Source organism: Heliangelus exortis, chromosome Z, assembly GCF_036169615.1.
Source record: "Heliangelus exortis chromosome Z, bHelExo1.hap1, whole genome shotgun sequence".
Classification (NCBI taxonomy): domain Eukaryota; kingdom Metazoa; phylum Chordata; class Aves; order Apodiformes; family Trochilidae; genus Heliangelus; species Heliangelus exortis.
In genome coordinates, this window is record NC_092454.1 from 49,737,816 (window position 1) to 49,752,353 (window position 14,538).

Genomic DNA, 14,538 nt, shown 5'->3' on the forward strand with positions numbered 1-14,538 from the left:
GCAGCTATTTCAAATATTTCTTTCTCAGCACACTTCATATTTCAAAGTGTCTTCATAAAATTGGAGAGTCTTCTGGGGAAATCCTTTAGCTTCTAGACAGCTACATTCAGATTTCTCTAAGTGTTTAAAATTTACAAAGTTATCACTCATTGTTGAATAATGAGGAAACAAAATTACCTCTAGAAGAGTCTTCTACACAGATGTCCTGGAAAGATGGAATGGTTGGTCATTTGTATTGATGTGTAAATGTGTTGCCTCCAAAAGGTTCCCTCAAACACTAAGTGTAAATTGCAGATTGTAAGAGAAGTATAATGTATGTCAAAGACTTAATTGTGGTGGTGTTGTTTTGTTGGGGTTTTTTTACAGTGAGTTTTTAACTCACATTTAAGTGACCTGATAAGAACAATTATTGAAGTCTTCCTCATTTTCTTCCAGGAATTTCTTTCAAGCAGCATGTGATGTTCCTGAACCAGAGGAAAAATTCAATATCGATGAATACTCTGACATGGTGACCCTTAGCAAACCTGTCATATATATCTCCATTGAAGAAATTATCAATACTCATTCAGTAAGTTAATGAAACTATACTAGCCAACAGACTCAAGTGTTGTATAGATTGTAAAGTATTTGCAACAGTCAGCCTCTGGGGAAGGCTTAATGTTCTGTATCTCTTCTTTATTAGTTCCTTCATCTCTGAAATGTTATAGAACTAAGTGTTAGATTGCATTTTTCCTAGAAGACTCTTCCCAGGTAAAAGCATCATCTTGAATAACAATTAGAATATAACATATTCTGGTGGAAGGGAGAAACATTTTTTCTCAAAACTAGTGTAACATTTCTAACTAATTTATATTTACAAATCCTCTCCTGTCTTGGCTCAGAAAGTGATGCAAATTTGAAGAAACTGTTTTACTCTGAGAATGCAGAAAAAATCAGTGTTGTTCTTGACTCTGTCATTCTGTCATATGTTTTGTTAGAAGTAGATGCAAATCTCTGATTTAGAAGGACCCAAGCTATGGCATCTTGCCAGCTTTTTATCATGGGTAAAGAACAGATTAACTGCAGTAAGTAGTATGACTCATTAGGGTGTAAATTCAACATTTACCACGTGGTCCTACTAAAGCTGGGATCTTACTGTCTCCTTCCTGTCTTGCAAGGTATCCCCTATCCTCTCCCTTCCACCTTCCCCCTTGCTCCCCTCCATCCTCCTCCCTCACTTCCCATGACCCCTTCCCTCTAAAAGCCAAAAAAAAAAAACAAACCCAGAGCTCCTCCAAAAATCCAGACTCCACAAAGAACTTCCTACAAATATTGTCAGAAACACCATGAATAAAGTGGAATACCCAAGTCCCAGTACACCAATTTACAAGTGAGCTTCAGTTAAGGCAAAGCAAATTGCCTGGTCTATTGAAAAGGTGTTTGCTGGATTATCTTTGTGCACTGTGATACTTTGTTAATCCTGAAGAGAAATCCTAAACTTCAGTACAGCAGAGAGGATTGCTGAAGAACCACACAAAGCAAGAGTAATGCTAACCTCATACTCCAGAACTGAGCATGTTTGCCCCCTTTGGTCCTCCATAATCCTGATCTTGTTGTCTGTGCTTTTTCAACATTTAGTCTCCAGATTTATTTATGAGCACAAAGACACAGGGAAATTTTTTTTTTTTTTATGATGACATCGTTTACATTTTTTTCATAGCTACTACTGGAGCACCAAGATGCCATTGCCACTGAGCCAAATGACCTTCTGAATGAGTTGCTGGAAGGGCTGGGACCTGTTCCTGATGTAGAGTCTTTTCTTGGTATGTTGTTCTTCATCTTTATGGATAACTTCCTTCTAGGGGCACATTCAATGAGGGCCTGATTTGAATACTGTCATTTCTCTCTCAGTGACAGTTTCTTCATTTACTGTGGAATTATTCTCCCAACGCTTTTTATAACATCAATCTGTTCTTCTAACTGCAGTATTCACTCCTAAAATAAATTATGCTATTCACAATCCAAATGTCAAAGTTCTGAGCAGAATGGTCCAGTTGTGCTCAAATTACTTAAAGTGATTACATAGAAAGTGATTTTTAATAACCTGCTCCTAAGATTTACTAGCATTAGCTAGAAAGAAAAATAATGTGCAAAGAATTCTTAAAACAGCATTTTTTAATTTTGATAGTTAATTGCCAAATAAAAATGAAGTTTTAATGATTACGCAAATTTACTAGAAAGTTAAATGTAATAAATGTGAATTATATTCAATTTGCCTTAATTGCAGTATGATGTGAACTGTTCAGAAAGTAGCTAGAATGTCACTAATAATACCATCTTTCAAAGGATAGCCTGTTAACATAGCTGCTAGTTTTTCATTTTTCACTGTCACTGCACAGGATTTTCTTCTTTGAGAAGACGACATGCAAGTCTCTTGCACATGAGTAGCATGAAAATCAAGAATCATAGGTTTGGGTTGGGTTGGAAGGACCTTAAAGATCATCTAGTTCCAACCCACCCTGAATGAACAGGGACACCATCTACTAGATCAAGTCATTCAAAGCCCCACCCAGACTGGCCTAAAACATTTTCAGTGAGGGGATACCCACAACCTCCCTGGGCAACATGCGGCAGTGTCTTACCAGCCTCACACTAAATTTCTTCCTAATGTCTGACCTAAATCTACTCTTAAAACCATTACCCCTTGTCCTATCACGACACACCCTTCTAAACAGTCCCTCCGCAGCTTTCATGCAGTCCTCCTTTAGCTACTAGAAAGCTTCTATGATATCTCCTCAAAGCCTTCAATTCTTCAGGCTGAATAAGCCCAACTTTCTCAACCTGTCCTCATGGGAGAGGTGCTCTAGTCCTCTGATTATCTTCATGCTCCTCTTCTGGACTTAATCCAAGATCTTGTCCAGAGGAGGGGCCACAAAGTTGACCAGAGGGCTGGTCATTGGTGGCATTTCCAAAATATGCAAACTGGGCTTAAAAACAGCCAGTTTACAGGTCTGATTGTTCAATCCCCAAAAAATGTTTCTAAATGTTTCTGTTTCAAAATGGCAGGAACGTGTGGGCTATTTAAGAAAATCAGTGTATCTGATGATTTACAGTAGTTTATCCAGGTTCTGGTTAGCTTCAAGCTAACCGGAAAGTTGGCAAACTTTAAGTAAGATGTTTCCTTACAGGGGAAGGAGCTGTTGATCCCAATGACCCCAACAGGGAAAGCACACTGAATCAGCTTGCAAAAACAGAGATTTCACTGTCTCTAACAAGCAAGTATGAGTTAAGAGAAGGCGAAGATCGGGATCTCAAAAGCTTGATGATAAAGTAAGTTTTACTCGGAAACCTATGCTCTGGTGATGCTGATTGCTTGTTTTGTAAAAGAAAAATTGCTTCCATCCTGTTGCCCTGCCTAAGTGGATTTTTGAGGCGCTGACTGCACTCAGTTTTCAAGACAGTTTGTGTTCAGTCCTACTTACACTTTTGCAAAAGTTAAACTCAGTTCTTCCAGAGAGCTTACAGAAAGATAAACATACTGCCACTTTGTTTTGGACCACGGTTGGGTCATTATCTAACCTAGTAAATGCTTTTCCCCAAAGTCCTGAAAACATTCTGCTTTAAAACACCCACAGCCTGGGAAAACAAAGATGAAAAATTGTCTAGCCTTGTAAATGAAGGGCAGTATCACTGTCCTCCCCCTCAAAAGAAAACACTTCCCAGATGTACTGCAGTCAGACATTTGAACAGGATGTGACTGTCACTTTAGCAGGAATAGTGCATGCTTTAATCCAGGAAAAGAAAATCATATGTGCTTTGTTTGTTAAGCAAATTAAGAAATGACTACTGGAATGACCTGCGATATAGGCTACTTTAAAGTAAAAATTGTTTTTATAAAAGCACTTAAGTATGAAGTTATTGGCACCCCTATATTGAAGCTTATTTCAAGCTGTCCAGATTAAAGATTGGCTTATTTAAGATCCTGGTACTTCCAGAACAGCAGGCTGAATGGGATGCTGCTCCCCTCTCCTCTATCACTATGGTTATTTTTACCCCACAAGTGTGAATGTTAAATGTTCACTTTAAATACAAATACAGTACAAGTGTTTTTACAACTTGGCAAGCACTACAAGTATAGATACAGGTTGTAATTCAAATCTAAACATGTTTTTTGTTCTTTTTTTTTCCCCAAAATCAAAGATAAGCTGGATTTATTAGGTAACATGTGAAGTTCTACTTCTAAAGGAAGTTCCCAGCATTGTCTGTAGCAAGCAGTGTAATCTCCATAAAAGCCATAAATGTCCGCTTGAAGTATGGAAAAAAATTAAGTGCAAGAACACTCTTACTATTCATCCTGAAAGAGGAGCTCTTCTACTGTAATAGAGTAGTCTATCTGAATTTTAAGAAAAAAAAATGAGGGTTTTCTGCAACTTTTTATCAAATATAATTAGTTCTAAAGTCAAGGGACTGCAGTGAGAATGTAAAATCAAAACTGTGTTAGTCTCTCGGTATTCCAGAGATCAAGGCTCTAGAGCTGTTCCCAGGATGGTTTTATAAGAAGGTTATGCCTGCAGCTGTCCCTTGAAAAAAAAAAAAAAAATGTTCATCCTGTCCCTTTTTGCCTCTGTGTGGGATGATGCCTACCCCTTAATGGAATCTCAAAAAATATGAAAAGCCAAGGCCAAAAGAAATGTCTCTAATCCTCTACACTGTGTGGAAGGAAATATGTTGATACACTATCATGAGAATTAACAAAGAACATAACTTCTTCATCGCTTTCAAATACTATTTCTCATAATTTGAAGAAATTTAGTAAATAATCTGACAGAAGAATTATTAGCAACCTGTGCTAAATTGCAGCAATATCAAAAGATAAAATATTTACTGCTACCTTTTAAACAAGAAATATGTAACTACAGCTGCTTAGCTTTCCTATCTGAGCTGCAAAGGAGCCATTTACTGCAACTGTGAAATGTCAGGCACCTGGATAAAATTCAAGTCATGGATGGTTCAGTTAATGCTCATAATTTCTCTGCAAGTGACATGCCTCTTCTATAGAAATACCGATATATTTGCTTTTAAAATGATTTTGTTGGGGCTTCTGTGAAGCAGTCTAAGATTTGCTGGTACCCCTATCTAGAGGGAGGGCTCTACGTAAGGTGCCGGGTCTGTGTGGTTTGAGCGCGCAGGTATGATGAGGCAGGTGAAGGGAGAGGCATCCAGCCCTGGGTGGGGTGTTTCTGGAAAACAGTGAAGCTGAACAGGTTTAGAACATGGGGAGAGGAAGCCAAAAGGAGAGGAAGCAGAAATAAGCTTCATGTCTTAGCCCCTGTTCCTAAGGAATACATAGAATGATAACACTGTCCTATGATCTTAATGCCAACTGTGGTGGTGACCACCGAAGACTGACAAAGGGTGTGAGAGGCAGAAAAAAGCAGGGAAGTGTTGATGTAGGCCAAATGAACCAACCTCAGGAAAACTTTCTGGGTTTGGTTTGGAGTTTTTTCCTGGCAAACTGGAGGGTATTCCAAGAGAGTTTGTGGAGGAAAAATACATTTAACAGGAGTCCTTCAGAAGCTGTTGAATATGCTAGAAGTGCTCAGTGTAGTTACCAGCAGCTCTGGATGAGCAAACAGGTTTACAGGAGGTTTAGCATGTTGCTTTGGAGGGAGTAGTTCAAGTCTGCTGTGCTGTCAGTTGTTCGTACCTAGGTTTCTCTTCCATGAAAGCTTGGATCATACTCAAATACTTGGTGGTTTTGGATAAGGTTGCCAGTATATGAGAGTATATGAGTATATGTCCCATTTCATTACATTTTTATGAGAACAAAGTCGTGGGGTTTATTATGGAAGCTTTGATCATATTTAGAAATTTTCCTGGGAAACTTAAGCTGCACTGTGAAGTTTCTGTTACTTTCTAAGAATAACAAGTTATTTGTCATTTGTAACCATGTTCTCCAAATTAACAGAATTCTGTATTCCAAGAATATCCTTCTTGGACAAAGAGGCATGAGATATTCTTACCAAAAAGGAGCTAGTTTGCATATCAGGGTATAGCAGCTCCCTTTTTTTTTCCTTTTTCTAAACAAGGAAATGCTCCTTGTTTGTTGCTGCTAGAGAAATATGCGCCCTAAGTGGTGTTGCATAAATGCACTGTGTCAGATGTAAAATTCCTTCAGAAGTTCAGCAGTTTCGAGTGCGTTTCCACTTTATTCAGTAAATGACCCTTAACGGAAACATGCATAGCTCAGGGTTTGCAAAGATTACATCCCTATCTGCTGTTTTGTCATCATCATAATTAAAATTCACATGTGAGTTGTTGCTTGAACTGGTGTTATGATAACAATGGCTATTTTACTGTGCTAGTTGGTTAAATGTTTCTTAAAATAAAAGGGGGAAGGTGTGCTTGTAATCCTCTATCCAGACCTGGTAGAATCCAGATGGTAAACAGCATTAATGGAAGCTCTGAAACATAAAAATCTAGGAAACAAAAACACTACCAAGTAACCATAATAAATGGGGGACTTGCCAGTTTTACTGTTGAAGAGGTGATACATGTAAGTGATCCAGTGGTAACGCTTTTGTAATATTCATTATCCTTTCTTAAAGGACCAAAAGACTTATTGTGGATGTGATACGAACACAGCCAGGGGATACACTCTTAGAAATTTTAGAAACACCAGCCTCTGCACAACAGGTAAGTGCTATACTCTGCTTGAACAGAGAGGAAAGCACACATTTTATTATGGCTATCTGAAAGCCTTAACAGATCTCTGATAGGTTTCTCCACTACCTTATATGAACAACACATGAAATAATTGTTGCTGGTTTTAGACTACTCAGGTTTAGAACCTTCAAAATATGAGACTTGCAAATTTTCTTTTAGTGTATAATTGGTAACAGCTTCAGAAGGAGAAAAAGTCTTGCTGTCAACCAGCACAACCAGTATAATTTTATTTTCTTTACCTTTTTTGTAAATATGGTGGTTTCTCTCCTATATTATAATACAATCAAATAGCCTGTGGTGCCTCCTGCTAGATTTCTATTTTTTTTCTCATGAACTTCAGTATCTCAACTCAAGTTGCCTTACACCTAGTTTATTTGCTTAAGCAATACAAGTAACATCTGCCTAGGGAACTGCTGCTATCCTTGGTATGAGAACTGAGTGGGAAAAGGTCCCAGCTGAAGACTTCCCTGTAGATTCTGACAGACAAAGTTCCACCTCCGTAATGTGCACGTTTTAGTTGTGTGTGTGTGCAGGGGACACCTGTGAGATCTGGAAAGTCTTCATCTTCCCACAGCAAGTGAAGTTATTGGGTCATCTGGTTGATTTTAAATGTTTTGTTTAACTCAAATACACGATTGTTACTTAAGGTATGTCAAAGGCATAGTGAATGGAGCACTTTCATACCTGTGGTAAGAGGATGTAAATACAGCCTGTACCTTGACTCTTGATAATCTCCTTTGAGAATTGAATGTACTTTAACTATTATCATGAGCTCGGTAGTAACTGCTCTGTATTTTTGCTTATCCAGGACTCTGAGCACTTGAAACTTGTAGAAAAACGTGCCATCTTGGATTCCAAAACTCCAGAGAAAATGAAGCACAGTCAGTCTATTTTTGAAGATGGGCAGCTACCAATAGAACAAAAGAAAAGGAAAATTCAGAGAAATCTCCGGGCATTGGAACAAGCAGGACTAGTGTCTTCAGCAACTAAGTACCAAGAAATTATAAATGAGATTGCTAAGGTAAATTGAACATTCTTCCCTATATACTCATAGGCATCATAGGCGAGCCTAAATCCATTCCAGATAGAGATGTAAAATAGACATTTTCCAAAGAATGCTACTCTAAATCGTGGAAGTATCTATGTACAAAACAAATCATCTTTGTTTACTGGCAAAAGAAGTAAAAGACAGTAATCTCATGTATAGTTACCTGAACTGGTAACGTAAAACTGTAGGCTTTGTTATCCAGATCTAATATTGATACCGTTTTAACGTCTCCAGTACAATGTGTTTCAGTATAGCGTTTTATTAAAAGGAATCAGAATTACCCATCAGTTTCTGTACATCAGTGTTCCTTAATGTAGTCTTGGTAAGGTATAAAAAGAGATTAAAAATTCCAGAACATTCTTTGATTGGTATTAATATTGTTCTGCTATGGTTGGCAGAACATTGGAATAGTGGGCCATTGTGGCCCCCATGTGGGGGCTGACAAAGTGCCAAGCTTGTTATTTATGAATTGGCAAGTTCTGTTCCAAATCCAAAACAAATACTGGTCGTAAGAATCCTAGTACTTGAATATTTTTAGTTACTCATGAGTAATATTGGATTATCTTTAATTACTCACAAGTATATTGCTCATAGATCACTTGCGTGGTTTACAAATTATAAATACGTGTGCTTTTAAAGTTGCAGGTAAATTTTGATATATAAATCAATAAATTATTCACATGAGTCAAGTCTCTAATATAATTGTCATGTTGCACCTGCTCTGAAGTGCAGTTTTAAAGCCCTGCTCGGTTCATGTGCTTGCATCTGCTTTTATTTGAGACAAAGAAATACTACATATGTATTCAATGCCCCATTCTTTTTTATTTCTTATCTATAAGCTCAGATATTTTGTTTTGAGTCATCAAGGCAATCTGAAGATTGGGATAAGCCATAGGACTGGAAGGTGTTGGTTTTGTTTGTTTGTTTGTTTGTTTTTTCAACTACCTCAACCATTACCTTCAACTCAAACTCTAGTATAGCAGAAGCTAGTTCTTACCCAGTGGAAGCCCAAGCTCTCATTTCATAAGTCTCTCACCAGAAACTATCTGTAAGTAAGCTTTCATTTTATAGCATAAAGATGATGTCTTCCTTATGTCTTCTCTGCCTGTCATGCCCTGGAGACCGTAGCAGTGTTCAAGGCACCAGTACCTGTGTCCATGAGTAGCAATGTCATTACTGTCTTTGGTACAGTCATGTAAACTGTCGCACTCTCTACTGGTGCCGTGTTTGTGGGAACCTACTTGAAAGCTCATGCTTTCTCCCAGTAATTAAGTGAGGTTATGTACTCACAGATTTGAATAGTAGTAAGCTGAGACTTTTTTAAATATAAAAGTAATAAACTGATTATTTCAATAAATTTATTTAGGATATCCGGAATCAAAGAAGATACCGACATCATCGAAAAGCTGAACTGGTGAAACTCCAGCAGACTTTGAATGCACTTAACTCTAAGACAGCATTTTATGAAGAACAGATTAATTATTACAACACCTACATAAAAACTTGTTTAGACAACTTAACAAGAAAGTGAGTTGATTCTTCCTGTCCTTTAAAATTCCAGTGTGTTTTTTCAGGAGGGTGGGGCAGGTGTTAAGTCTGTAGCATGAAGTTTTGGTGCCAGCAGATTGACAATACATGGATTAAAAAGACTGGGGGAGTTGTCACTGTGACCACCTGAGACAAATGCTGGAAAGTAAAGTCTTGCATTTATTTAAAGCTGCCTTACAGAAGCTGGAGAGGTATGCATGTCTTCAATATATTTAATGGGTACCACTCTGCAAATCCTTATTAGCATGCTTTGAAGTTTTATTTTTAAAATGGAGAAAGGGAATATAAATGCCTAAAGAATTTTACTTTTCAGCAATGGTGCAGTTATTTGAGAGCAAGCCCCTCTACCAATGTCACTGAAGTGTCAGAATGAAAACATCTTGTTGATATGAAGAGGAAAAATTAGCTCTAATGGCCTTTTTAATAAGGCCTCTAAATCTTACGTAACACCTGCATCACTGTACACCTACAAATTCCTGTTTTAAAGTGATGATTGTGAAGGTTTTGGATCAGGGCTGTCATCTCACAATAGAGTGCTAGAAAACACTGATTCAAAATAACTCAAAATAATTTTGAATTATTTATTCAAAATAAATGTTTAGATTACTCACTGTGTACTAAAAATCCCTCAAATTCTCAAGATTTATTTTAATGTTAATTCTGTTCATTACTAGAAGTTCAAGAAGTCAAAGAGTGAAGGAAAGATAAATATGGCTAGAAGAGTAGCTGAAGTATAGAAGACTTGGTACCTGAATCAAAAGCCATTTTTCTTCTCTTCCTAGAAATTCACGGAGGTCAATTAAACTAGATGGAAAAGAGGAGGCAAGGGGAAGCAAAAAACTGAAGCAGATCTCATTGAAGTACACAGCTGCACGACTGCATGAAAAAGGTGTCATTCTAGAAATTGAAGATCTTCAAACCAACCAGTAAGTTTGGTATAAAACAATCCAGAGTATTTTCCTAATCAACAGCTACTTTTGGGGGTTAGATTTTGTAAAAAGAGATCTTCACACTTTCCTGTGGTACATCGGAATGTAAAAGTCTGAGGTAGTTTTAGAAGAATGATAAAGCCTAATTGTCCTAATTCTCCTTTTTCCTTTGTAATGTGCTATATGATTACCCTGGGAAAGTGTTTGAATAAGCCTGTTTTGGCACTAGCTAGATGGAAACAGTACAAATCCAGCAGCACGCTCACTGCTCATGACTGATTTAAGCAGTTGTGGCAGTTTTTTGTCATGGACTGACAAATCACTTTCATAGAGCTGAGTAAATACCACATTTTTCTGCACTTCCTCATTACAGCAAAGTGAAGGGATGTGGTGGTTTAACATCCCTTTTGTATCTACCAATTTTGAGGCTACCAATGGTGAGAATCTTTTATCATTTGCATCCTTCCACCTGCCTTCTGCATGGAACAACATTTTCCAGATTGCAGGGTTTTTTCCAAACTATTTAATCAGACAGAGGAAAACATGAGGCAAACTGAAACCAAGAAGTATATAAGCACACTTGGGCATGTCAGAATGAAAATCTGGGTTCCCTGTTCCTGTGCTGCCTACCTCTTGGTCATCTTTTTCCCTGAAATCCCTACAGCCCATTTTTTTTTTTCCAAAAAGACTTTACTCCATACTACACATAAAGCAGAAAGTCTCTAAAAAGACAGTGCAGTAGAGATAGAAGGGTTCTTTTATTACACAATTTACACTGCTTGTGGTCAAAGATCTGTTGTGTTCTGCAGGCTTCTTCCCAGAACTGCCTCTGAACTGCACTGCATAATCTATTACCTGTATTTTCATTTCAAGGTTTAAGAATGTGATGTTTGATATCACACCTGGAGAAGAAGTGGGAGACTTTGAAATTAAAGCAAAATTTTTGGGGGTTGAGATGGAAAAAGTGCAGCTCCATTTCCAGGTAGAATTTGAATCTTGTTGCCTTGCTTACAGTCACAAGTGCATTTCCTCTAAACATAAACTACTTGAGATTTTTAATATACTACTCAATGAGCACAGAGCAGCAGATGGGGGTGGGGAGGGGGATTAACTGTATGATTTCTGTAGCATGGTGAGCACAGACTTGGGTTAATGTGTATATCAAGGCAAATGCACAAAACCCAGTGTCACATCAATGGCAAGCAGCAGATGTGAAGAGAAAACTAACGTATTTCTTCTGGCTTGCTGTTGATGACAATCTACAGTTTGGGATCTAGAGGGTGTGGAATGTTTTCTACACCTATCTGATAGTTGCTTGTAATTGTCTAAATTGTGAAGGACTTGAGTTTGAAATGGTTATCACATGATTAAAATTACCCCCTTTGTGGCAGTAAGGTATGAATTCAAACAGAGGCTAATTATTTTATTTCTGATTACAGGATTTGCTTCAGATGCAGTACGAAGGTGTGGCTGTAATGAAAATGTTTGATAAGGCTAAAGTGAATGTGAATCTGCTCATATTCTTGTTGAATAAGAAGTTCTATGGAAAATGAGTGTTTTCAAATACCACATACATGTGCATCCATTAGTGGGAAGTCTATTCAGTATTTTTTCGCTTTGAAACATTTTAGTTTGTCATTGCAAGCTTTTTAGCTTTAAAAAAATCCTAAAACATCAGATGTTCAGAGGAATGTACGCAGTGCCTTTTCAGCATGGATAATGATGCAGAAAAATAAGAAATAGGTTAAAGTTCCAGATTTCATTGGTGTTGGTACTTTCAATCAAAATGTCATTTATGACACGCAGCTATTGTGGTTGTATGGATTTTAAGGTAGGCAGAAATTTAATTTAGTTGAATATATAAGCCTGTTCCTATTAAAACACTTTAAATGACCTCAGATATATAATATGGTTCTTATTAGACTTTAAGTATTTACCAAAACAGATCTTAACTTGTTTCTAGGGGATAGTTTGGATAAATATTTAGTTACATACTAAGCCTATTTTCTGGCAGTTGTCAATTGTAAAGCAAGCTTATTGTGCAATTCAAAAAATTGTATAAGTAATTATGAAGTGACAGTAACGTCATACTGCACAAAAATATATTTTGTGATTCATTCGTACTAAATGCACTACTGCCTCATACAAAATGACATTTTGTACTTTCACAGCCTTCGGAGTGGCATTGGGGAAATCTAAATAGTGAACAGTTGTTGTTCATTTTGAAGTATTTGAATACGTAAATTGTGCCTGTCTTTTGTAAGAAAATAAATGCAGTAAAATCAGTATTTAGATTGTTGTTTTTTTAATATTCTTTGGAGATTGTTCTATATATAATAAATGTTACCTAATTAAAACTGGCTTTGTTCCTGAATTTCATTTAAAAGAGTCATTAAAGCAGATGGTAGTGAAAGAACTTCTTTCAGTGCTTTTATAAAGTTGAATCTAATTAAGCTTGATTATCCTCACAATGCACTTTAGGAAAGCTGCTCAGCAGTGAAGACATTATGGTTTTATGCCATTGATGGTAATGATGATTTTTCTGCAGTAACATCTACAGACCTGTAATGTCTGTAATGCGACAAACAGATAAACCAAGATAAAATATTTCCTACTCTCTTTCCTCATGACAAACATTTTAAAAGATGGACAATGAGGCATTCTGGAATGCACTATAAAAGCAAATAGTGAACAAGTATTAACTCTGAATATGGCATAAAGCAGCATAAAGTCACTGGCAGATATATAGACTACTAGTTTCATTCACATACTGACGTATGGTATTACACAAGCTGAAAAAATTATATTTACTGGTGATACTCATTTATGCATAGCATTAACTTTGAATACCTGATGCTTTAAAACATCTAACAACCCTTATTACAAGAAAAAGCTCTTCTGTGGTTTGGGGTGTTTTTTTTGTTTGGTGGTTTTTTTTTGGTTTTTTTTTTTTTTTTTGGAAGGTGATTGTTATATATAAGCCATTTTAGTTTGACATGAATGCTTCTGTATTAATACCCTGGTTCACTTAAAATAGCTGGACAGGAAGGTGAAAGCCACAATTGTACTTCCAAAGGAGAAAGTGAATTTGCACTTGAACATGAATTAAACTCACAATCTTTTGTTTCCCTTTTATTTGTATCAGATTTAACTAATCCCTAAAGATTCTTATATTTTGATCATTTCTAGCCTAGTAGGCAAATCTGCACAAGTGGGATGTTAATCCTAAAACCAGACCTTTGAGGTAATGTTTGAAAAGCCTAGGGCTCTCCTGGTTAGACATACAAGAGCCTCACACCTTTTGAAGGAGCACATCACTCCTGGATATGCTCTTTCTGTAATATACTTGACACATCTAGTAACAACTTAATTCTAATGCAAACATCATGTTCCTTGGCTATTTCTTGGTGCATGCAAGCTTAGGAAAGCTTATTGGGTTCCCAGGTAATGACATTTATTAAAGTCTGTGCACTATCACTCACCTTTTCCAACCATTTCTTGGGCTTTCTGCTCTTCTAGTGCACATCAAAGTGTAATTTCCATTTAACTTTAAACTCCTTTAGAAGCTTTCTTTTGAACTAACTAGTTCAGTTTAGGGCCTTTTCACTGGACAAAAAACAAACCCTGCTAAACAGAAGTGACCACAATGATTCCTACCTAAATATAATATTGCTGGTAGCACCAGGTGCCCCACACCATGCAAAAGAGCAAAGTAATTTTGTGCCCACCCACAGCTGTCCTATGCTGCTGACACCTACTAAACAGACAAAAAGGAAAGGGAAAAGGGTTTTCAGAGTCTGCTGTACACCTCAATTTGAGCTCTCAAAAATTAGGAATGACTTAATGAAATCAGTTACATTCATGAAATGGTCTTGTGGAAAGACTTGCACTGCTGGTGCAGAGAAAGCCAGTGTAGCTGAATAGAGTCTATGCATAAATCGTCATCTGAGGAGAAAACGCACCTTTCCTTGAAAGATTTGCCAGTATCTCAACTTAGTCTTCTATAATAGGTGGTAGTGAAAAGAAATTGTAATATCCAGTAGTCTTAGTCTGTTAACCCTGCAGTTTGGATTTCCTACCACATGTCTTTTAGATTGACTAAGAGTGCTTGGCTTCTAACTTAGTTTGTTTTGGAATGTATCCATTCTGATAGGACCCAGAAGCTCCAAAACTATTCACAAAATTGCAGAACAACTTCTTCCTTTAGCCAAGCAGACAGAAACACCATCACAAGGCACAGCTTTGTTCTGTTTCATTTTGCACTGAAAACATTTTTTAGCTGTCCTGTTACAAAAACTTTCCTCTCAC

At 37.1% G+C, this 14,538-nt stretch overlaps 1 protein-coding gene across 8 annotated transcripts in view; it reads left to right on the forward strand.

Moving 5' to 3' along the window:
- The window catches only part of IQGAP2 (IQ motif containing GTPase activating protein 2), a 123,885-nt gene extending 111,298 nt beyond the window's left edge, over positions 1-12,587 (forward strand). For all 8 annotated transcript variants that reach the window (XM_071731496.1, XM_071731497.1, XM_071731494.1 and 5 more), the window contains 9 exons: positions 436-568; positions 1,700-1,802; positions 3,168-3,309; positions 6,588-6,675; positions 7,514-7,726; positions 9,120-9,280; positions 10,084-10,227; positions 11,104-11,212; positions 11,670-12,587. In XM_071731496.1, coding sequence (XP_071587597.1) covers positions 436-568; positions 1,700-1,802; positions 3,168-3,309; positions 6,588-6,675; positions 7,514-7,726; positions 9,120-9,280; positions 10,084-10,227; positions 11,104-11,212; positions 11,670-11,783 — 1,207 coding nt within the window. In that variant the 3' untranslated portion in view covers positions 11,784-12,587. The remainder of the gene's footprint in view (positions 1-435; positions 569-1,699; positions 1,803-3,167; positions 3,310-6,587; positions 6,676-7,513; positions 7,727-9,119; positions 9,281-10,083; positions 10,228-11,103; positions 11,213-11,669) is intronic.
- The last annotated feature ends 1,951 nt before the right edge of the window (positions 12,588-14,538 follow it).